The following is a 24,503-nucleotide window of genomic DNA, read 5'->3' as shown; positions in this document are numbered from 1 at the left end:
ATGCCCGACAATAATTGCACACTTCTTTCAAAGACATCATTTACTTCTCTTTTATTGGTTTTAAGGCTTTGGCACAGTTTTTTCTTTTTGCTTATCACTGACAATGCGCCCTTTTTGAATCGAAATGAGGCCTCAGTAAGTCACTTACTTTTGATACATGTTATCTGATAGTCCCTTGCAGACTAACCATGTGTTGCACGCCATCGCCCAAACAGACTCTATTGTGAGCTACTTCTAATAATTTATTGACGTCCTATTTTGTTCTTCCAAATGTAGCAACCGATAATAATGTGCCCTTTTAAAGTTTTGACGTTTGTTTGAATTCGCCCTTGCTTATTGACTCTGATATTAAGGTCCAATTGTGTCAGTGTATCACGGCCTAATAAGTAAAACGCACGTTGATGTAGAACTGCTTCTCCACTTGCTTTTTATGTTTGTTTTTTACGTCACGTGATCCTGCGTTGCTTTCACGACTGGTCCTGACAAATCACAAATTTCTTATCAAACTTGATTCTGTCTGTGTAAATTGTAATTTCCTGGGTGGTTGACGGCAGTTTCGAGCTAAATGGCCATGTTTCCTACAGTTGTAGCAGACGTCGTCTTTTGTTGGCAGGTGTCCTCTTCCTCTTCCACGTCCTTGGTAGAAGATCGGTGCTGACGGGGTGGTCGTGAGGCCCGCAGCCCATTTACGCATATTATCTTGGATTGGTGTGATTGTTTGGCAGGCCGCTTTGCATTCATCTCTTGTGGCAGGCTTCCCAGGGCGCTGTTGTCCACTTGTTGAGGCAATCCCGGCTCCTTTTCTCGCTGGCCCGCCTCCTCAGCTCTCTCACCCTGACTTCCTTTTTCACTGTCACTGTCTCTTTGATCCTCGGCTGGTGCATTTCCTCCTTTTTTTCTCGCTCCTGTTTCTTCGTCTTTCTTTATCTCCATATTAAGTACTTTCTGCTTCTTCTCTTAAACGTCTTTCACTCTCTTTCTAAATCAGCACACATCTTTCTTGGAGATGATAACCACCGGACTGCACCACTCCGACTTGGAAGGCTCAATGACTCCAAGCTTCAGCATTTCCTGGAGCTCCTTGGCTAGTCTCTCCACCAAGTGTTGCGGAACTCGGTAGGGGCGCTGACGAATTGGTAATCCTTCTTTGAGACGAATGACGTGTTCTACCACCGTCGTCTTCCCTGGGCTGGCGGAAAAAAGAGAAGGCACCGTCTTGAAAATTAAGCACATCTCTGTGACTTGCTTGGGTTTCAGATGTGCCAGTGCAGGCGCATCTGTCGTCGTCGAGGACTCCAGCTCTGCCTCGTCATCATCATCATCATCATTGTCGTCGTCGTCCTCGTCGTCGTCGTCCTCCTCCACCTTCCGCGCGAGTATGACCTCCTTTGGAGCCTGGTTTGAACGCTCCTTCCACTCTTTGAGGAGGTTCACATGATAAGTATGTTTATTTTTTTTCTTCTCCGGATGGAAAATCTCATAGGTCACTGGACCCATCTTCCGGGTGACCTCATATGGCCCCTGCCACTTTACTAAAAGCTTGTTGTTGCATGTGGGGAGAAGCCGCAATACTTTTTGGCCGGGTTTAAACTCCCGGTGGCGAGCTTGCTGGTCATACCAGGTCTTCTGGCTTTTCTGGGCCTCCCGCAGGTTGACCTCTGCCTCCTACTGGTACCTGGCCAGTCTATCCCTCATTTCCAGCACAAATTTCACCACCCCCCGATCACTTGACGTGGTGGAAGGTGCCTCCTAGGCCTTTCGGAGCAAGTCCAATGGCCCCTGAACCTCCCAAGCATGCAAGAGTTCAAAGGGAGAGAAACCTGTTGACGCCTGAGGAACTTCGCGATAGGCAAACAGCAAAAAGGGCAGCCACCGGTCCCAGTCTTTTCCAGTATCATCCAAAAATTTCTGGAGCATCTTCTTTAAGGTCTGATTGAACCTTTCCACTAGTCCATCAGTCTGTGGGTGGTATGGAGTGGTTTTGATGGCGGAGATGCCCAGTTGTTTGTTGAACAGTTGCATTAACCTTGAAGTGAAATTGGTTCCCTGGTCTGTTAGAATCTCATCTGGTATGCCAACTCTGGAAAGGAGTTGCACCAAGGCACAAAGTACTGCCGGAGCAGTGATTGTGCGCAATGGAAATGCCTCTGGGAAACGTGTGGCGTTGTCACACACTACACCACTGCTTTTTGTCAAAGGACCCACAATGACCATAGCAATCCTGCGGAATGGAATGTGCAGCTTTTTTAAAATGGCTTGCCATGGCCCTCTAGAAATATTCAAAAACATCAGCCGTGGTTGAGTGATTCACCTACTTTTTGTAAATTCGATGGAGTATGTATAAGGCCAAGACCTACCAAAAAGTCTCTTGGAGCCATGCGCTAGGTTTTACAGGAAGTCGGCCATTTTGAATTTACTTAAATGGGGGCGGTTCACCACAATGGACTAAATGCTTAAAAACTCCCCTGCTCATGCTCTAAAAAAATCCCAAACTTACCCTGTACATAAAACGTCCCGACCTGAAGACATCTATATATTATTATACTATTATACACACAGGTCCACCTCATGGTTTCAAAACAATAGATTTTTTTTACATTTTAATATGCTGCACGGATCCCTTTTCAGGAAGCTGACTGAACATTTGTCAGAACAGCCTCAAGACGTTGATCTTAGTCTATGCTGAATTTTGTGACTTTTCAGCAAAGGGCGTAGCCATTACGGTGCTGCAGAAATTTATTAATCTCTGTGGCAACAAAAGCTACCGTAACATGAATCAAATGATCCTAACTTCTATAATATTTTCAAATTTAAGGATAGTCCAATCCTGAAGACATCTACCAACTTATTTTTCATCGTAGTGGTAGTGCCACTTACTGGTTAAAGCAAATACAAGTTATTTTTGTTGATATTTTTCTCAGAGTAGGTTAACAAGTTTGCTTATTTTGAGGTTCGAAATTTAAATGAAAACTCATGAAAAATCAGGCCTGGCAAATTCATCAATATTTTATTAGTTTGTTGTTTAATTTTTTTTAAATGGCTCGCTATCGCCGCCTTGAACATTTGAAAAAAAACAGCCCTGGATCTGTGTTTCTTCAAACTTTTTGAAAATTTGATGATGCATGTATAAAGCCAAGACATAATAAGAAGTGTCTGGGAGCCACATTCTAAATTGACAGGAAGTCGGCCATTTTGAATTTACTTAAAACATGGACGAGGCTTTGACAACAAAAACTGCTTGAACTTTAACTCCACAAAAATTCCTTGTGAGGATTCCTCACGTTTTTTCTCGTAAATATTTCACATTTCCAACGTGCCGGTACCCCAACGTTGCCAGGGCTGCGAGGGCCCTTTATCGCTGCTTGCAGCGCTAGTTATTATTTTTTTTTCTATTTTCCGATCGTTCGATCGCATTTTTGACCCCCTAAACATACACGAAAACTCACCAAACTTGACAGTCTCATATGGAGATGGTGAACGACCGTGGAAGAACAGTCAGTTAGCGATGACGCAAGAGAGGCTGTGCACCGAGAACGTTTTCTCAATGTCACTATTGTGCCCTGACAGGTATGTGTTGGTAATGTATCAACCAAGCTGAGGCACGAACGAACTCTGAGGAGACGCAACCCGTGACGTCACTTTCGGCGCGACATCTGTTCGTCTGCTTTCATCCACCGGGCGAGTAAACGCAACTATGGTTTCGTGCACCACCACATGCAACACTTGCACCATTCTCATGGAAAGACTCTCGCTGCTAGAGGGACGTGTCCGCCAGCTAGAGCAGAGTAATGTGGTAAGCGTAAATGTGGCGGACAGCACCGGTTAGCATTGGCCGTAAATGGCTTGCTAATCGCGTTGAGCCTGTTAAGACACAGAGCAGTTCCATTCCACCTCGGTCTCCTGGCTCCCGCACTTTAGTGAAAGGTGACTCAATTACTCGATACATTAAGCTTGAAAATCCAACCACAGAATGTGTATTGCTGGGGCCAGAGCACCCGACATTGAAGCTAATCTTATGGAGCTAGCACGCAAGAGACCTAGACACCAGCGCAGTGCAAACAACGCTAGCTATTCAGATATAGTGATACACGTCGGCTCCAATGACACTAGTGTTACTGCCGTTTCAATGATACGCTGGCTAAAGAAAGTTTTAACGCGCACTCACTCACCATGAGTTGAAGTTGCGATGACGTTCGCTCGGCTTCACTGGTCTTGATGTTGATGTGTAGTTATGTATGTTACGTCAAACAGTCAAGGGTTAGTCTTAATCGTAGTCATTTCAGTCCAGATGTCATGCCGTGAAGTCAAGTAAATCAAATAAATATATCAATGGCTACGGTCTTCCAAACTTCAAATCAAAAACATACGCGCATATGCGGTAATCAATATAATATACTATCTTCTATCTTCCAGTTTGTACATAAATAATGCGTCTTTGTAAGTGCGGTTGAAAAACAGTATCCGACCAGCGTTCCCCCACCTGTCCTGCATTCGTTATTTATGGATGAACGCAACCAGTGCTGACGTCATCAATTGCCCTAGTGGTGGTGTTGCCATACTGCATTACTCAAAAGAAAACTGCTCCAACATACCGGCCCCTATTATTATGGGCAAAGCGAAATAATAATACTCAAAATTTGGAGCATCGTACAATATAAATAAATACCAATTTGGCCAATCGCACTTTCGATAAGGTGCGTCATTGACTAGCTGGAACCAGCAGACAGATCTTGGTTATCGGTCTCCCTATAATACTGGTCGGCGTCTGAAGTTTCACACTTCTTACAGTTCCTCTTTGATCAGGGTTTGTATCTACCACTCTGGCAATAACCCAAGATCCTCTTGGGGAGTTGGCATCAGCAATCAGCACAACATCTCCTTTAACAAAGTTTCTTCTGCTTCTGCTCCATTTATGGCGTTCTTGCATAAGTGGAAGGTATTCCTTTACCCATCTGGACCAGAACAAATCTGCTATATACTGTACTTGTCGCCAGCGTCGTCTGGCATATGAATCGGTTTGCTTGAAGAGTCCAGGTGGCAGCAAAGGCTTTGCCTTTAATAGCAGGAGGTGATTTGGGGTCAGAGGTTCCAAATCGTTAGGATCATCGGACAGGGTGGTCAATGGACGGCTATTAAGGATGGCTTCCACCTCACAGATGACAGTGACAAGGCTCTCATCGTCCAGAATTTGCTGCCTTGTAATGGAAAGCAAAGTCCTTTTCAATATCCTGATTAATCTTTCCCACACGCCTCCATGGTGGGCAGCGGCAGGGGGATTGAAGGTCCACCTTACGCCCTTCTGCTGCATGGCTTGGGTGATCTGATCCTGATTCCATTCCCCAATCGCTTCCTTCAATTCTCTTTCTGCAGAGACAAAATTAGTCCCGTTGTCGGATCGTAGTTCATTCACTTGACCTCGTCGACAAATAAAGCGTCTGAGAGCGTTTATGCAAGAATCTGTATCAAGCGAATGGGCCACTTCAAGGTGCATTGCACGGCTGGCCAAACATGTGAAGAGGACTCCATACCGTTTCATTATGCTCCTCCCACGCTTGATTTCAATGGGGCCGAAATACCGTATTTTCGCACCCAAAAGACGCGCCGTGTCAAAGGGCGCAACACCTGTTGAGGGCGCTATTTCTGTCTTTGTAACATATACTGGACGCACCGCCTGACAAGACGATAGCACAGCTGCTGTTAGCATAGCATGAACTTGGCAGAGCTGCCCACACTGACACAGCCGATAGCAGCCTACTATGCCCAATAACATAAGCAATCACCCCAGCAGACGCCAAGTCTCTATTGACAATAGCTGACATTGACAATGGCTCAGGCCAATATTAGGTGCATTGGCAATAGCCTACAAAGCAACGTCAGGGGAGGGACTTGGCTGATTACCACACTCCTTAGAGTCACGGTTTAAAAAAAAAATAAAAAACTCATCATACAAGCAAACAATGAAACATAGAAATAAGATTAACACAAACATGTATCTCTCATGCCATCAATATACCCAAAAAAATTAAAATAACACAAAAGCCACTCAGCCTTAGCTAATTCAAGCAATGCATTCTGGGAGCAGAGACCCACAATCCCATAGCTGTTTAGAGAGATTTGCATGGCTGTTTAAAGAGATGTGCTGTTATGCTTTGGACTTTTTGTCTGTTGTCTAAACCTGGGACGTTTCTTGCTTGCAATAACATAAATGATAAGACAGACTAAAACATTGTGGACAGCTGCCCTTTGTCCAGCTTTTTCCAACACCATCACCCAAACATTATAGTCAGATAGTGTATTTGTCACGGTCGATTGTAAACATGAACAACTCACTCTTTGCCCAGCAGGGTGTGCTAACATGCACTTCCAACAGCTCGTTGATGACAAGGGCTGATGGACGTGAGTGGTACTTTGTCCATTTAATGGACGCATCGACTGACAAGGCGCTTTGTTTGTTAAGGGGAATTTTTGTGACTTTAAAGTGCGCCTTATGACTGCGAAAATACGGTAATCAACTCCAACATTAGTAAATGGTGGCAGATCCGGAGTGATCCTGTCTGTTGGTAAGTCTGCCATCTTCTGCTCACCAGTACTGCCTCTTAGCCTCCTGCATACTGCACAGTCGTGGATGACCTTTCGGCAAAGAGTGTTGGCACAGGGGATCCAATATTTCTGTCTTAATACTGATAGCGTGTGATTCCTCCCACTATGCCCCACTTGCCTGTGAGTATGTTCCATCAGGAGTCTTGACACGTGGTGTCCCTTTGGGAGAAGGATTGGGTGCTTCAGGCCTTCTGGCATTGCTAGCCTATTTAGTCGTCCTCCGACTCTCAATATGCCTTTATCAAGCAAATAGCTTATTCAACTCGGGCATTATTCCATTCCCAATTACAGCAGCAAACAATTTATTATTCGCTTCCATGAATATCACCAATCAGGGTTTGCCTTAGGATGTTAACCGACTCCTCTGCTAGCTAGCTTGTGGCCATAGAGTTCTGCGAGATGTTACTCAGCCACTTCGCTTGCTGTGTTTGAGACATTTCTTTTCTCTCTGGGCCCTAATGCATAATTAGCTTTGGAATACATAAGACAACAATTGTTGAACAGTTGTTTTACTCCACTTTAACTTGCATGGAAAAAAATACATTGGGGGGGGGTACATTTGAACCTGTATGGAGTATTGTAACTATATTACTGATCATAACAAAACAAAACATTAGAAAATAAGTAAACTGAGCAAGTTCAGGTAGTCGTACAACATGAACAAAATGGTGGCCGTGTAGTAGCTACAATGTAACTGGGCAGCAGCTTTTTGTGCCTCAATCAGGCCTCTACATGTGTGTGAAACTCAGAGTGGTCCTCACAAGGACTATGCCCCTCCCCCACCTACACCAATGACTTGTCTTTTTCAAGTTAAAAACAAACATATTTTCATCATAATGGTGTGCCAACGGATCTATATCTCTATATACCCGGGGTCGGGTCGCGGGGGCAGCAGCTTCAGCAGGGAAGCCCAGACTTCCCGCTCCCCAGCCACATCTTCCAGCTCTGCCGGAGGGATGCCCAGGCGTTCCCAGGCCAGCCGGGAGACGTAGTCTCTCCAGCGTGTCTTGGGTCGTCCTCTGGGCCTCCTGCCAGTGGGACATGCCCGGAACACCTCACCAGGGAGGCGTCCAGGAGGCATCTTAAACAGATGCCCGAGCCACCTCATCTGGCTCCTCTCTACGTGGAGGAGCAGCGGCTCGACACTGAGTCCCTCCCGGATGGCCGAGCTTCTCACCCTATCTCTAAGGGAGAGCCCAGACACCCTGCGGAGGAAACTCTTTTCGGCCGCTTGTTCCCGAGATCTTGTTCTTTCCGTCGCGACCCACAGCTCGTGACCATAGGTGAGGGTAGGAACGTAGATCGACCGGTAAATTGAGAGCCACGCCTTTTGGCTCAGCTCCCTCTTCACCACGACAGACCGATACAGCGTCCGCATCACAGCGGAGGCTGCACCGATCCGCCTGTCAATCTCCCGCTCCATCCTCCCCCCACTCGTGAACAAGACCCCAAGATACTTAAACTCCTCCACTTGGGGCAGGATCTCCTCCCCGACCTGGAGAGGACACTCCACCCTTTTCCGGCTGAGAACCATGGTCTCAGATTTTGAGGTGCTGATCTTCATCCCAACTGCTTCACACTCGGCTGCGAACCGCTCCAGTGAGAGTTGGAGATCACGGCCTGAGGAAGCCAACAGTACCACATCATCTGCGAAAAGCAGCGATGAAATACTCAGGTCACCAAACCGGATCCCCTCATCGCCTCGACTGCGCCTAGAAATTCTGTCCATAAAAGTTATGAACAGAATCTGTGACAAAGGGCAGCCTTGGCAGAGTCCAACCCTCACTGGAAACGAATCCGACTGACTGCCGGCAATGCGGACCAAACTCTGACATCGGTGGTACAGGAAACCAACTGCCCGTATCAAGGGGCTCTGTACCCCGTACTCCCGAAGCACGCTCCACAGAACTCCCCGTGGGACACGGTCGAACGCCTTCTCCAAGTCCACAAAACACATGTAGACTGGTTGGGCGAACTCCCATGCACCCTGCAGAGAGTGTAGAGATGGTCCACTGTTCCAAGGCCAGGACGAAAACTGCACTGCTCCTCTTGGATCTGATATATATTTATATATATATTTTTATATATATATTTATATATATATATTTATATCTATCTTTCTATCTATCTATCTATCTATCTATCTATCTATCTATCTATCTATCTCTATATATCTCTCTATATATATATATAAATCATATTGCAACGTTGATTCACCCATATTTTACTAACCGGGTTTACACATTTATTTATTTTATTCTACATTTAATTAATAAATTAAACATCGAATTTGTTATTGATAATTTTAATTAAACATTTCATGGTGTATTTGTTTAATTAATTTTGGCACTTTCACTCCTTCTTGAACTCCCTCAACTGTTTGAGAAATTCTTTTACTGTACTGTAACTTGCATTGAAAAATAAATGGGCGTGGGGGGTAATTGATTTGAAGTATGTGTTTACCATAATTACATTTCTGATGTCTAAAACAGACCAAATAGAAAGTAAGTAAAACAACTAAGCAAGCTCAGGTAGTAGTACAAAAAATAACTAATAACTAATTTGGTGGCCGTGTTGCGGCTGCGATTTAACTGGACAGCCGCTTGTGTGTCTCTTTTACTTGTATGCTTGTGTGGAACAGAGAGGTCCCCAAACGTACTATCTTTCTCCCGTTACTGGTGCGAAGTCGAACAATTGCCCCCTCCTCCCCATTCACCGATCACTTGTCGTTTCAAGAAAAAACATATCATGACGAGATATAAGTTATCATGAGTTCTTGGCCGCATAATGGATTGAAAAATCTTAACCAGTTTCTCTTTTTTGCTCTTGATAACTACGTTCGCTGTTACGGTGGTGTGTGCTGTGTTAAAAACAAGCACTCCCTTTTCGACCGCTCACCTGCTTATCGGCAAATTCGCTCGACTAACCACAAGCATCGAGAGTACAGGACATTGGGCTCAAGCTGCCGGGCATTCAAGAGAAATGGTAAGTGTTTTATTTTTGTATTCCCTTTTTACTTGCCTTCAATTTTCACACGGGAGTTCGAGCAATGTAAAATGAGCTAACTTTGTGTCAGTGTGGTGGAACTTCTCCAGGATGGTTGCCGCATATTTAATGCTAAGTTATTTGTTAATAAGCGGCCTGTACACGCGCCAGCGTCGAGTAAAACAGTTGAATCCATTAATTTGGTTTATTGTTTTTGTGAAATACACGTTATAATGAAGCTTCTAAAGTCTGTGTAAAGTAGAATGCACGATGAGTGCGAAAGAGAAAGAAGCAGAGGACAGGATGATGATGGATGATGATGATTAGTTCATCTTCCTTCCATTGTCATGCGGTTTACTTTTTTTTTTTTACATGCGTCATTGTACTTTTTTAGTATAGGCCTGTTTCGCGTAGGTGCTCTAGATATTGTTCATTGAGATACGGTATATTTTGGTAAAAGCCACATTATGACACAATAAATTATTTGATTTTTAGTCTGTTAAAACTGAATGACCAAACTGATTAATATGATAGCCCAATGGTTGTGTAAGCCAGGGGTTAAAACTATACACTGCAAATATTGGGGAGTGATATTTACTTGAAAAACTTGACAAGTTTTTTTTCAAGTAAATATTACTACAAATTATGCTATATGTGAAGTGTAGTGAGTTTAACACTCCTGGTAAGCAACACTTAAAATGTCTGAGGCTGTAAAGTGAAAGTAGTTCTGTGATCTGATGATCTTTGATTGTGTCACTGTTTACAGGAGGAAGGCACAGATTTCTTTTCCAGTGGTGACACTTTTGACGGCGCAGGTGAGTTGGGGGACGAAGGGGTGGTGGGGGCTTAGTGGTGGGGTAAATCTAATTTGTGTCAGGATAGGCCAGTAATCAATATCACTACAAAATGCGTTTGATAAACTGTTCAATTAATCAAAATCAGGAATAAATCACAGATCCCTGCATTCTCCGTGCTGTAGGCAGAATCTACAGCAGGGGTATTCAATTAAAAGTCACAGAGGCCCACTACTAAAATTTCTTCCAATCAAAAGGTTCGAATCAAAGTCCTACTTCCCTTATTGTCTAGCCCAGTGCTTCTCAATTATATCCTGTCACGCCCCTCCTACCAAGAAGAAAACAATTCGCGCCCCCCCACCAATTTTTTTTTACATTTTGTACTAATGTGCATGTTCTTTGTATGTTGATGTTAGATTGTCAATAAAATATCCCTTAACAAAGCTAAATTGATAAGAAATATAAATTTTAGGACTATTATTGTGAGGAGTTCAAAATACAGTACTCTGTTGTGCAAATATTGATGAGATGATAAATATTTAGTTTTTTTTTTTTTTTTTTTTTTTACCAAACCAAACACAGTTATTAAAATGTACATAATATAGAAAAGACAAAAATTAGAGTCAAAGGGCTCAAACTCGTGTTGTTTGAGATCGCCTTTTTCGGTCCTAAAACAATGCATCATTCAGCCATACCACGGCGGAAAAAAAGCATCCTCAGGGTCCCACGTGCCCCCCTCAGCATGGGCGCGCCCCACAATTTGAGAATCACTGGTCTAGCCTATGTTCACATTTTTATATAGTTTTAATATTTAGAGTAATTTTAAATAGAGCACACTTATATACTAAATATTTAACAATGTTACCATTAAACACATTTCCCAGTCAAATAAATATAAGGGGTTTATTTCACATTCAAGAAAATGTAAGCGGCTCCAGGTTAAAGGATTTAAGGGCGACACTTGCAGATAAAAAAAAGGAAAATATCTCCTGCAGAAATAAATCAACTGCTGAGCATTGAGTTAATGTCTTTTCCCGTTTTTTTCCTGAAATCAAAGAGTTGTCCGCCTAAAAAAAGGGAAGGCTTAGAATTTGGTTGATTATTTCACATACCTGGTCTTTGTGTTTTCCTTTAAATAATTTTTGTTAGCCGCATTTTAGCACTCCTTCGCAACTGCCCTGACTGAACTTTTTTTTTTTTTTAATGTTTGCCCAAAATCCATGAATGATACTTTTAGTGAACATTCGTTTGCATGCCGCTGGCTGTAAACGAAAATGGAAAATGTAAAAATCCGCAAGACTGCACTCAAAGTTCGATGTTTTTGCGTGCTCTCTCCTCAGACTTCAGCAGACAACTTTGAGCAAAAGAGCAGTGCCTTGTTTCGTAGTGGCACTTCGTGTTGGTGCGACGGTTTCGGAGCAAATGACGCACACTGGTTTTAAACCGGCTGAAGCCAGAATGAACATCAATTTCTCCGTCCATTCATTTTTAAAACAACACGCATCGACCTTGCTAACTTTTGAGCAAGCACTCTCTTCATGTCTGCTGCACATTTGGCAGTGGATCAGAAACAAAAGATTTGATTGGCTCAAATCAGTGACGCATTTACCGTAATAGAAGCGACCACATTTGCGAATGTAGCCTGAAAAAAAATTCTGTTCGTGTACATTTATCATAAATTGGTCATGGGTCCAGTCCGAACCATCAGTCAGTCCGCATCCGGACCGAGGTCCGCCATTTGGTTATGCCTGATCTACAGTATGGTGTTAGATTTGTGTCACAATTACCCGCACGTAAGAGGAACTTTATTTTGTCCTGCATTAGTCAGGACTTTCAACAACATCATCAGGACTGGACTCTCTTGCAGTCCACTTTCTTTGAGAACCACCAAGTTTGACATTGTGGAATTCCTTATTCCAGGCCTTTTTACAGCCTTTTTGCATCTTTCTGCTATAGCTGGAAAACGTTCACTTCAGAATCTTTCTTGTTTCTCTGTTTGACTTTTATTTCCGCTGTCTTTTCCCTGCGGTGCTTTTCCCTCGTTCATATTTCTTAGCTTCACTTTTGGAGCCAAGGAGGTAGTGGCGATCTGAAGAGCCCATTTTCATACAGTCTTTATTCTTGCACATGTACTGGTCTTTACACCCACCACCATGGACGTGCCTCTCAAGGCACATACATCATTCCGTTTCGCAATACCTTCTTTTTGGGCATGTCTTCAGACCTTAAACATTTTCAGTAGGATCTTGTCATGGTGTTTGTGATTCTCATCTCCACAAACAACACAATCATTTATGGATTTAGTCGCAGCATTTTTTGTGTGTGTTAGTTTGTTATCCATCTTGTCAGAGCTTTTATGTGCTTTTGAGATGCTCAAGTCTCTTGAGGTTATCCTATTGCTCATTCAGAAATGCAAGATAATAATCAAAATGATTGACTTACGTGACACTATTTTTTCGATTGACCATAAAGACAAGCTTTGCTTTCTTCACAAATTCAGGAAGCTTGTTATTGATGGCTTTTACCACAAGTGGGTTCTTCATCGCGCAAGGGCTTTCTCCAATGTTTGAATTACCTCAACCATATTCCTTGAGAATCTGACAGAAAACTACAACAAATAAAATAATGTAACAGATGGAATTGAGCCAAACTTATCCTTTTACTGAGTGACCTTTGTTCCAAGTAGTTGTGCATCTTCAGTGAAAGATGTTTCGTGTACTTAGCATGGCTGATCATGGCTTTATGTATTTTTATTGTCTCGGATGCGCTAACTCTAATAATTTTCATGGTGAGGTGAAAGTTTATAATAAAGGCACATGGCTGCTGTTAGCTCATTAGGAACCTGGTTAATGCTCTTCTCTCATGTGATTTCGTTGCAGTTGCTGATGTAATGGATAGCTGTCATGTTGAACAGAACGTAAAGGTAGGATATGTTATATTTGAGATCTTAAAATGGAAAGTGGAAATTAAAACATGAAAATTTTTTAATGAGGTCTCCCCGGCAACATTTTTTTCATGTTATTCTGTTTTGGTTTAATTTTTGTTTTAACAGAGAAAAAGACAGACTTACTTACTTTGCCTTTGGCTCTCAATTGGCTTTCAACCTTATTTTTGTAATGTAATCTAATTTAATTTCAACACATGGGGAAAACCTTACATTTGTCCAGCTGAGCAACACACTCACATTCCTTAATATTCAGCGAGCCTTTTTCTTTGCTAACTTGCATAATAATCTCTTTATACTGATTGTTTATGGACAAGTGTAACATTAATTTACATCTCTCTCTCTCTCTCTCTCTCTCTGTCTGGGGCTGAATGATTTTAGGAAAAACTTGTCATTTTTCTGACAGATATTACGATTGCGATTTTCTGCATAATGTACAGTGACATTTACAGACATTACAGAGCATGCCATTATACCAGTAAAAACAATAAAAGCTATTACTGTAATAATGCAAAGACACTTCAGAGATTTCGTGAGCAGGGCCGTTTTTTCCAAGTTTTAAAAAAATAGTTTTATAAATTTGTATTTTTGTATTTATGTGTAATTGTGTATTTGAAATGTATTTTTTAAAGCCCAAATTGTTTTACATTTTGTACTAATGTACATTTTCTTTGTACATAAATGTCAGATTATGTCAATGAAATCATTGTCCCTTTAGCAAAGCAAAATTGCTTAAAATATATACATTTGAGACCTATTATTGTGTAGATCTCAAAACCCAATACTCTATGGTGCAAATATTATTGATGAGATTATAAATATTTACTATACGTTTGACATCGGACCTCTTCGTCATGATTAAGTCATCCGTTTACGTGTTCCGGTCGCAGAGCGTCTGCTATATTGCTATTATAGCCGTCATCTTATTGTGTCTATGCCTAGATACGTACTGATTGCAAGATAACATTTATGTTAATTGCTGCCGGCTTTCCACCCTAACGCGTTTCTAACCAGACTTCTGTGAAAAGTCGACTGTACAACTAACGCTATACTTTGCTTTTTGTTTGCCGCCTCTGAGAAAACGCTACGTGTTAGAGCGGTCGTTTATTTGTAATTATACAGCTTGATGCTGCTGCTGTGCACGGACTTTCTTATAGTACAAATAAAGTCCATAGTCCAGCGGCGCAAGATAGCTTGGCGCTGCGCACTCAAGCAGGGGGGAAAGAAATAACTTTCGGGGCTTCGGACAACAGCACAAGGCTTTTGTTTCTTTTTTTTTTTTTTTCTTTTTTTTTTTTTGTGATCTGCTTCGTGAATGTGTGACGCAAACCGCAGCTTTGACGATCTCGATATTGCGTTGTCTGAGATTTCGGTCCCAAAACGATAAATCGTTCAGCCCTTTATCTCCCCATCCATCCATTTTTTTCCCCCATTGATTGCGGTTTATCTTCTCTTCCACAAGTTAACGAGCCCCAAAAGGTTTTTACATATTTATATTTAATTATTATTAATTTTAAATAGTAATACTATAATGTTAAATTATACAATACAACTTTATATAGTTTCACAACAGCGCAAGCTGTAACATAGCCTGTTATGTATATATAATAACATCTGGTGTATTGTCTGTTATACTTTCAAAATGCTTGAACTAAAATTCTAATAATTCCCTTTACAATTTTGGCAGTTGCAGGATGAAATAGTGGTTCCGCCCTTAACACGAGAAGAGAGTGTATTTGTAAGTATAGCTCCTATGTTCTTCAGAACATGCTTGTATTTGTAATTGTCAGATTTAAATGGAAGTCACAGGAGTCAAATTTTGTTTTGTATTGTCCTTTTTGTATTGTCAGCTTAATAAATTATTCTATTTTAGGGAAGACTTGTGATGTGAAGTTGCATCTGTTTTGATTCTTATGTCTCTGTCCTGTTGTAGTTGACCAAAGGAATGCTGGAGGACAACTCTGAAGTGTCACTTTCCAATGACAGCAGTGGGGATGAGTATGTACCAGCATCATCAGAGGCCAATTCTGACGAATCATCAGAACAAAGCAGAGATGAAAAAATACATTCCAGGGAAGAAGACTCTTATGAACCCCAGCTAAAAACAGGGACGCACGACAATCTGACGTTGTTTTCTAGCAACAAAGAGGATTTAGGGGTATCAAGATTGAAAATTAAGAAAAGACACAAAAAGAGCGACAAGAGATGCTCAAGTTTGAGTGAAGATGAAGATTCTAATGATGGAAGACTGAAGACAAAAAAAAGGCGCAAGAGTGACAAGAGATATTCAAGTCTAAGAGTGAAGACCAAAATAAGACCCCAAAAGCGTGATAAGAGTTGCTTAAGTGTGAGTGAAGAAGACAATTCAGGTGAATCAAGACTGAAGACCAAAAAAAGACAGAAAAAGAGTGACAAGAGAATCAAAATTTCTCGAGTAGAAGACGACACAGAGGACTCTATGTTTGAAAGAAGAAAGAAAAAGACTTACACTAGATTTAAAACATCCTATCATAAGGCACGGTCTGATAAAAAGTGTGATTCTCCTGTTGTAGCTAATGTTACAAAAGTAGATGGATCTAAAAAATACCACCAGAAGAAAAACTACTGCCTTTACTGCAGGGAACCACAATCAAAAATTGCACGACACTTGGAACGGAAACATAAGGATAAAAGTGAAGTTGCCAATGCAGTGATATATCCCAAAAAGTCGAAGGAAAGGAGAAATCTGCTGGATCTCCTTCGCAAGCAGGGAAATCGAGCACAAAACATTGATGCACTCACGAAAGGAGAAGGGACACTGGTAGCTTGTAGACAACAAAGTGAAGGCAAGAGCAATCCAAAGGACTATCAGCATTGTTTTGCATGCTTTGGGTACTTCAAGCGCAAGTCTATGTGGAAGCATGCGAAACGGTGCGTGCTTGCACAAAGTGTTCGCAGAACATTACCGGGGAAAACAAGAATACAATCACTGTGTGCTTCTGCTCAACCAGCACCTAAAGATGTGAGCACGAAAGTATGGGCCCTAGTGAATAAGATGACTCAAGATGAAATAACCCTTGCTATTAAAGGTGATAAATACATCATGAAAGTCGGAGAAAAAATGTACAACAAGCACCGTGAAACTGCTTCCCAGCACGACAACATCCGCCAAATTATGCGAGGACTGGGGAGACTTGTGATTTTCGGAAGGACAGTGACCCCTCTAAAAACACTGGAGGATTATATTAATCCACAACACTTTGAACATGTAATTCGAGCTGTGAAATTAGTAGCTGGCTTTGATGATCAGATCAATACATTTGAGAAACCCACACTAGCTACAAAGCTAGGGCAAAGCATCCAGAGGGTTGCAGACATTATGGAGGCTGTAGCCCTCTCAACACAAAACAACGAAAAGAGGCAGGTGGTCGAAGAGTTTAGGCGTATGTACAGTCTAACCTGGAACGAAATGATTTCTTCTGCTGCGTACCGCACACTGGAGGAGAAGAAGTGGAACAAACCGAAGCTCATACCATTAGCAGAGGATGTCAAAAAAATGCACATGCACATGGCGGACAAGCAAAAACAATATCACCAGCAATTATTGTACGAAAAAAACTCAAGGAATTGGAGCAATCTTGTTAAAGTTATATTAGCACAGATAATCTTTTTCAACAGAAGGCGCGAAGGTGAAGTCTCGAAGATGAGCTTAGAAGTATTTATCACACGGGATAAGTCAACATTTAATGAGGATGTTGGAGACGCCCTGACTGGACTGGAAAAAAAGCTTTGCCAACATTTTGAGCGTGTAGAAATTCGTGGGAAGCGCGGCAGGAAGGTGCCTATTATCTTAACTCCTGCTATGGTGCAGTCTCTCGAGCTACTTGTTGAGGAGCGAAGCTCATGTGGTGTTGGTGAAAATATGTATTTGTTTGCTAGACCAGGGTTTGGAACAAGACTTCGTGGGTCTGACTGTATCCGGGAGTTGGCTAAAAACTGTGGGGCCCAAAGTCCTGCAACTCTGTCTTCCACTAAACTGAGAAAACAAGTGGCCACTCTTTCAAGAGTACTCAATCTCAATGACACTGAACAAGATCTTTTGGCAGACTTTCTAGGACATGACATCAGGGTGCACAGAAAATTTTATCGCCTCCCCGAAGGAACTTTGCAATTGGCAAAGATAAGCAAGGTCTTGATGGCCTGTGAACAGGGCAGACTAGGAGAATTTAAGGGAAAAAGCCTGGATCAAATCGTGATTTGCCCCAATGGTAAGAAAATTATTCTAAGGATAAGATGCCTTTCCACCTCTATAATTTAAATTCACTGGTATTTGACTTAATCTGCCTTTGTTTGTCACCATAAAGACCAAACTGACATAATGCAAGAAAGCTCTTCATCTCAAGATGATGATCTTGGTGCTGCAGCAGATATGTCAGGTATTCTTCTGATTTGTGTGCCAGACAAGAAATTTTTTTTGTAAATTAAAGTTATGTTTCATTGACGGTCGGTTTGCATGTAAAAATAACATCAGTGCCAAATTGAATGTTTGCCAGGAGGGGAACAGGTTAATCAGAAGAAGAAATGTGCTTCAAAACAGAGGCGGCTTGCACAGAAGCAAGGCTCAGCAGGTAAGAATTTTGCATGTTGATTACGTGTCCTGATGGTCGCTAACTAATATGTCAGTCAAATATGTCCGTCAGCTCTATTAACAGTAATGTTGCTGTATAACTTTCACCAACAGATAGGTGGTGAATGTTCCTGATCTAGAATAGAATAGAATAGAAATCCCTTTATTGTCATTGTACTCAAGTGTGCAACGAGATTAGAGGGCTCCCCTCTCCAGTGCAATACAACAATAATACAGACAAATATATAAATTAGATAAATAAAGAAGACAGTGCAATGGAATTCAGTGCTGAATAGGGCATATAGAAACACATCAGGGTGGTCTCGTGTGTGTGTGTGAGAGTTCAGTATGGAGATGGCTCTCGGAAAGAAACTGTTTCTCAGTCTATTGGTCCTTGATTTGATGCATCTGTAGCGCCTGCCAGAGGGCAACAGGTCGAACAGGTGTGAGTTCGGGTGGGTATTGTCATTGACGATGTTGAGAGCCCTTCTGAGGCACCGGGCGGTGTAGATGTCCGACAGTGGGGGGAGAGGGCAGCCAATAATCCTTTGCGCTGTTTTGACTGTCCTCTGGAGCCTCACTCTGTCCGCCTCAGTGCAGCCGCTGTACCAGGTGGAGACACAGTACGTCAGCAGGCTCTCGATGGACGAGTGGTAGAAGGCCAGCAGCAGCTTCCTGTCCAGGTTGAATTTCCTGAGGACTCTCAGGAAGTGCAGACGTTGGCGGACCTTCTTTACCACTGCTGTGGTGTTGTGACTCCAAGAAAGGTCATCGGAGATCTGTACTCCCAGGAACTTGAACGTGTGGACCCTCTCCACACACACGCCTTCGATGCAGAGGGGGGGCGGCAGCGTCTTGTTCCTCCTGAAGTCGACGACAATCTCCTTTGTTTTAGCAGAGTTAAGGTGCAGTCTGTTGTCCTTGCACCAAGTTGTCAGTCTCTTTACCTCCTCTCTGTAGGCTGTCTCGTCACCTTCCGAGATCAGACATCTAGTGATGCCCAATGGGCTGATAAACGGAACCAATATATCTTGAGAATTTCTGCCATGTTTTCTCTGCCTATGAGGTGTCAGTAGGCTAGACAAGCTATCTACATCATTTTGCTCCTGATTACTATTTTCCAGGGGAGGATCCTGGAAAAGGTGCTTCAAAGCAACAGCTTGGACAGAATCAAGGCTCTGGTGGCTAGAATTTTGTTTTATGTGTCCTGTGTTTCGACATGAATTTTATTGCTTTGTTTTATGAATGTTTCTGTACAGTGACGCTGGATGGGCATACAATTACAAAAGTTGCAGAGGCTCATTCTTTCTCCGAGGTCATTTTCTATGAATGTTTTCCAGGCGGAGCTTCAGTTCTTCGACAAAAACAACAACCTGGAGAAGAACAGCATTCAGGTGTGTGAAACATGGCTTTGACTTTTACATTTATGTCACTGGCTCACCAAACAATGAATATATTGAGCTGAAAATTGAGAATTTTGACTTGAAAATTAAAAAAAAAAAAAAAGCGACTCGCAAAAAAGAGCCCTCTTGCAACGAGCTAGGGCAATGTTACTCAAGTAGTGTTGCCCAATGGGTGGATAAATTGTACCAGAATGAAAATATTAACTCATGCCTTGTTTTCACCACTTAATGATATGACAATAGGCTAGTGATGCATTGTAAATGATTTTATTTCCCATGAATATTTTCCAGGAGAGGAACCTCCACCTCAGGATAAGAAAGGTGGACAACTTGGACAGAAGCGAGGATCACGAGGTAAGAATGTCCTATCATTTTTAGGTCTCCTGTGCCTTGTACATGTAAATTAAATTATTGTTGTAGAAGTTTCTAGACACTGTAACTGAATAGCAAGAGGGAAACAAAATGCTCATTTACCCTTTTCATGCCAGACACAAGTTACTACGTCCAGTCTCTTCTGCTCGGCAGGGATAGTTACTCATTGCATTGCCTTTGCCTTACAAATAGTGTTAAGATGTGAAAATAACCTCCTGATGTTTCATGGAGACACCCCTAAAGATAATGTTACGTCATTGCCGTTTATGTGGTGACTACAGTTATGACAAATGTGCACTTTTTGCTTTGTTTCAAGTGGAATTAAATTAAAGATAAATATAAAGCCAATACCGTGACTCATTACAACTTTGCAGATTCACGGACAATCAAACAGTTGTCTATGCCTGCGTGAAGCGAATCAGTAAAATCAAGGATGTACATATGTGAGCCGGCTGTTCAGATTGTGGTTGCTTTGCAAAAAATCCAATAGGACCACATATAAAAGCAACCCAGGTTGGATTTGAAAAAAATCTTAATCAGACTATCACAAAAAACAAGATGCAGGTCATATATGGGCAAAAAAAAAACATCCAATCCGGGTTGCATTTCTCTTCAATGTGAACCTAGTCAAACAGAACAGTCCAGTTGCAATTGATTCAATGCCTTCAGAATAAAATGACCTGCATGAATGAGAATATTCACAGGCAATGACCTGCAGATCACCCTGAGTTGACGTAAACTCCTCTTGTAGTTACCTAGTTAATCTGAGTAAAAGAACTTAAGAAGAAAAATAAGATGATAGCCTAAAGCTGGTGTGGTAGGAAAAGACAACAACAAAAAATGTAAATGAAATCGTACTGCACAAGTGAACAGTTCAACACCTAATTAACATGAAGTGAATTTTCCTTTCCTTTCCTCACCTTCCAAATGGAATGCCTTGTCTGTTTTTTTAATGATTAATTCAGAATCCTCTTTTGCTGGTAGCATCAACAACAAATGTGTCGGCTGTGATTTGTTTGAGAACAAAAAGAAGCTATCAATAAGGATAAATGTATTGTGATGTATTTATTTTATATATTATAAAATATATATTTTTTGTAATATCGTCGCAGCCCCGATTATATTCACTGACAACCTATTCAGGTCAACCCAAGTTCTTGGAAAACAATAGGCACAGAGACTACACCTATTGGGCAGGGAGGAAAGTCAAGAATGTCTTTAATTTCCAAAGTATCTGTGCTTTAAGTGTTTTTACTCTCTTTTCAAGGTACGAATCGACCCAAACGAAAGTGGTCAACTGAAGAGGTTAAGGCTGTTGAACACTCTTTGATGGACTTTATACGCACGGGTAAGACCCCGGGAAAAGCAGACTGCGAGAGATGCATCGCAGCTTCCCCGGGAGCCCTTGCTGAGAGGGACTGGAAGGCCGTTAAATTCTATGTCCACAACAGGATTGTTTCTGATCAGAGGCTATAGACACAGGTCACCACTACTTTCTCGCTGTATAATGTGCTGCACACACTGTATAATGTATATATTTATTACGTATAATAAATGACATCCTTTGATGACATAATAAGTCGGTAGGAGAAACTGCAGACTTGTCTCAAATTTGATCTATTTACTTCATTTATTATTTTTATTATTCATATTATATTATTCTTTTATTTAGTGGTTGCTCTTTTGTAACTTATTTTAAAAAAACAGGTGTAAGTGTCATCATACCGTCGACATCAATAGGATAGTTAATTTAGTTTAATTTAGATCCAACATATGGCTTACTTTAAAGAGAATTGAGCTTTAAGCCCCTCACTGCGCGGCTAACATTTGCAACTTGAGCAGCAAACGTTTGCTTTTGCTGTTGAAGGAAGCAAAATGCTTGTTCATGTCAGGGTTTATTTAACATTTGCCAAATGTGGTACTGTTAAAATACATTGTCCACACCCAAGTTGAGAGATGTATTTAATTCTGGTGATGCCAAGGAAGTGTTGTCCAAAAAAGGTAGGTATTTATTTGGGGGTTTTAAAGGTTATATTCTTAGGTAATATTGTGACACTGTTAATAAATATATATCTATTTATCTATCTATCTATATATATATTAATTCGGGGATGTCTCATTTGTTCCTATGATGTCTAAAAAAGGTGGTCTTAAAAAGGTAGGCATTTTTTGGGGGGGTGGTCTTAAAAAGGTAGGCATTTTTTTTGGGGTGGTCTTAAAAAGGTAGGCATTTTATGGGTAGTCTTAAAAAGGCAAAATCTAATGTTATATTGTGATACAATTAAAATAGATTTTTTTCCAAGTTCAAGGATGCCTTTCATTTGTTCCTGTGATGTCTAGAAAGGGTGGTCCTGGAAAGTAGGCATTTTATGGGTGGTCTTAAGAAGGTAACAAATGCAAGAAGGGGTGTGTGTGTGGGGGGGGGGTGCGTGTGTGTGTGGGTGTTTGTCTTTGCACTATTGTGAGGACCAGTATCTGACAGCACAATCATAGCGTGGGGAGCCAAAACCTGGTCCCCACGAATTTAACCATTGATTTAGTCATAAAATGACCTAAGAAGTGTCCTGTCAAATTTTCAAAGGTAGCCCCAAGATGCACAAAAACCAACATTTTTGTGTATAACTGTGTTTGCTCTATGCTGCTCCTAGTGGCCGAAAATGGTACTGCACCCACACACAAAACACACGCTTACACACACAAAAAAATCAGTTCTTAATACAATGCGGGGACACCTTGCGCAAGATGGCTACAGCACACACAATAATTTAGGTTTTCATGCATTGTGGGTTCACCTTGAGCAAAATGGCTGCAACAGGAAGCGATCTACCTAACTCAAGATGGCAAAGTCATGGTTGAAGATGTGATTGAAATGTGAACCTTGAGCTCATCTAGATGATGGTCTAAGAGCTGTCAACATGGAGTACAATGCTACCAACAAAGTAAAAGGAGCCTTACGAAACATGTTCCTGCTGAAAGTGATAAACTGCACAATGTGATTAGTATGTCAAATCAAGTCAAATTCATTTGTATAGCCCTTAAGCTCACAAAGTCTCAAAGGGCTTCACATGCCCACAATCCACATCCCCTGATCTTAACCCCCTGGAGGGCAAGGAATAACTCAAAAGAAGTATACAGGTACCAAAGGATGTTGGTTTTTTAAAAAAGATTACATTGACATTTACATACAATATTCACTACATGGTAATGAAAGCTGAAGAACAAGCTTATGCCTACCCCACCATACAAAATAGTACAGCAGGGGCATCCAAACCTTTTGCATCAAGAAACTCATGTTAACACAAAAAACAGAAATACTATGCAGTAGAAATAAATATGAAAATAAGAATCATCCCTACAGTACAGCTGTCTTCAATCTGAATTCATTCACTGTGGTGTTTGTAAATGCGTTTGTGATGTGTCTTTGCTTGTGTGAAGCACATTGTGCCTTGCGAATGAAATGTGCTTCATAAATTAAGCTGCCTTTCCTTACCGCTTGTTCTGGACTCCATAGAAAAATAAGTTTTTAATGTCAATGTTACATTACTGGGTAGATAAAAAAAATCCAATAAAATGGAAAATTTCAGTCAATAATGTTTGTGGTTTAAACTATTAATCCATCCATTCATCCATTTTCTACCACTTATCCTGGGATGGTTCATGGTGGCAACATCTTTAACGGGGAAGCCCAGACTTCCCTCTTCCCAGCTACTTCTTCAAACTCTTTCGGGGGATTCAAAGGTGTTAGCAGAGAAATTCCTCGGGCCCCCTGCCAGTGAGACAAGTACGGGATGCCTCACCAAGGAGGCGTCCCGGAGAAATCCTAAACAACTGCCCGAGGCTCCTCATCTGGCGCCTCTCAAGTTAGAGGAGGAGCAGATCGTCTCTGAGTCCCTCCTGGATGACCAAGCTTCTCACCCTATCTAAAAGGGATATGTGGAGGAAACTTATTTTGGCCGCTTATATCCTGGATCACATTCTTTCGATCACGACCCACATCTGGTGACCATAGCTGAGGGTAAGATTATAGATCGACCGGTCTATCGACAAGGACCAGAATTCCTGGAAGCATTTTGTTTGAGTTCGGCAAACTTCTCCCAAGCCTGAATTTTTGCTACGGCGACTGCCACAGGTGCATTTCGCTTGGCCAGCTGGTACCCGTCAGCTGTCTACAGACACCCACAGGATACACTCAGAAAGACACCTTCTCCAGCTTGTCGGCATCCCGCTCCACTGAGGTCCAACAGCGGGTTTGGGAATTGCTGAAATGACATCTACCACGACCACAGCTCAGATTGGATGCTTCAACAATTGACCCATGAATCATGGTCCACTCTGACTCAATGTCCCCCGATTCCTCCAGGACATGTTCAAAGTTCTGCTGTAGGTGGGAGTTGAAGCTCTTTCTGACAGGGGATTCTGTCAGAAGTTCCCAGCAAACCCTCACAATAGATTCGGGTTTGCCAGGTTGGACTGACGTCTCCCACAATCGTCAACGCACCACCAGGTGTTGATCAGTTGAAAGATCCGTCCCTCTCTTCACCCGAGTGTCCAAAACATGCAGTCGCAAATACGATAACCACAAAATTGATCATTGAACATGACATGACAGTCACAGAAGTCCAATGATTAAAAATTTTGTGGATCAGCACAAACAACATTCAGGACCCGCCCCCGAACTGAAGGCGGAGGGAGGCTTCACTCTCGTCCACTGGGATGAACGCCAATTTACAAGCACCAACCCAGGGGGAATAAACCCACACCTGCCCTGGAAATATCACATTGGGGAACTCCAGAGTGGA

The 24,503-nt window shown here is 41.9% G+C and overlaps 1 protein-coding gene across 1 annotated transcript; it reads left to right on the top strand.

The window, feature by feature from the left end:
• Positions 1–9,384: 9,384 nt before the first annotated feature.
• On the top strand, positions 9,385–21,216 carry LOC148315642 (uncharacterized). Its single transcript, XM_088287441.1, has 10 exons — positions 9,385–9,585; positions 10,352–10,400; positions 13,259–13,302; positions 15,011–15,061; positions 15,257–17,570; positions 17,667–17,738; positions 17,856–17,930; positions 19,270–19,323; positions 19,624–19,686; positions 20,972–21,216. The coding sequence occupies exons 1-10, from the start codon at positions 9,583–9,585 to the stop codon at positions 21,178–21,180; spliced, it is 2,934 nt and encodes a 977-aa protein (XP_088143567.1). The 5' UTR covers positions 9,385–9,582; the 3' UTR covers positions 21,181–21,216.
• Positions 21,217–24,503: the final 3,287 nt, after the last annotated feature.

Source organism: Idiotropiscis lumnitzeri, unplaced genomic scaffold (genome assembly GCF_059441095.1).
Source record: "Idiotropiscis lumnitzeri isolate Australia: NSW breed Sydney's pygmy pipehorse unplaced genomic scaffold, RoL_Ilum_1.0 HiC_scaffold_69, whole genome shotgun sequence".
In the NCBI taxonomy this organism is placed as follows: Eukaryota; Metazoa; Chordata; class Actinopteri; order Syngnathiformes; family Syngnathidae; genus Idiotropiscis; species Idiotropiscis lumnitzeri.
Note: the sequence above shows the minus strand (reverse complement) of the source record. Positions and strands in the feature narration are given on the sequence as shown.

Coding starts and splice junctions, on each gene's coding strand:
- LOC148315642 (XM_088287441.1), top strand. Junction 10,401..13,258: donor TGACACTTTTGACGGCGCAG/GTGAGTTGGGGG, acceptor ATTTCGTTGCAG/TTGCTGATGTAATGGATAGC. Junction 17,931..19,269: donor ACAGAAGCAAGGCTCAGCAG/GTAAGAATTTTG, acceptor AATGTTTTCCAG/GCGGAGCTTCAGTTCTTCGA.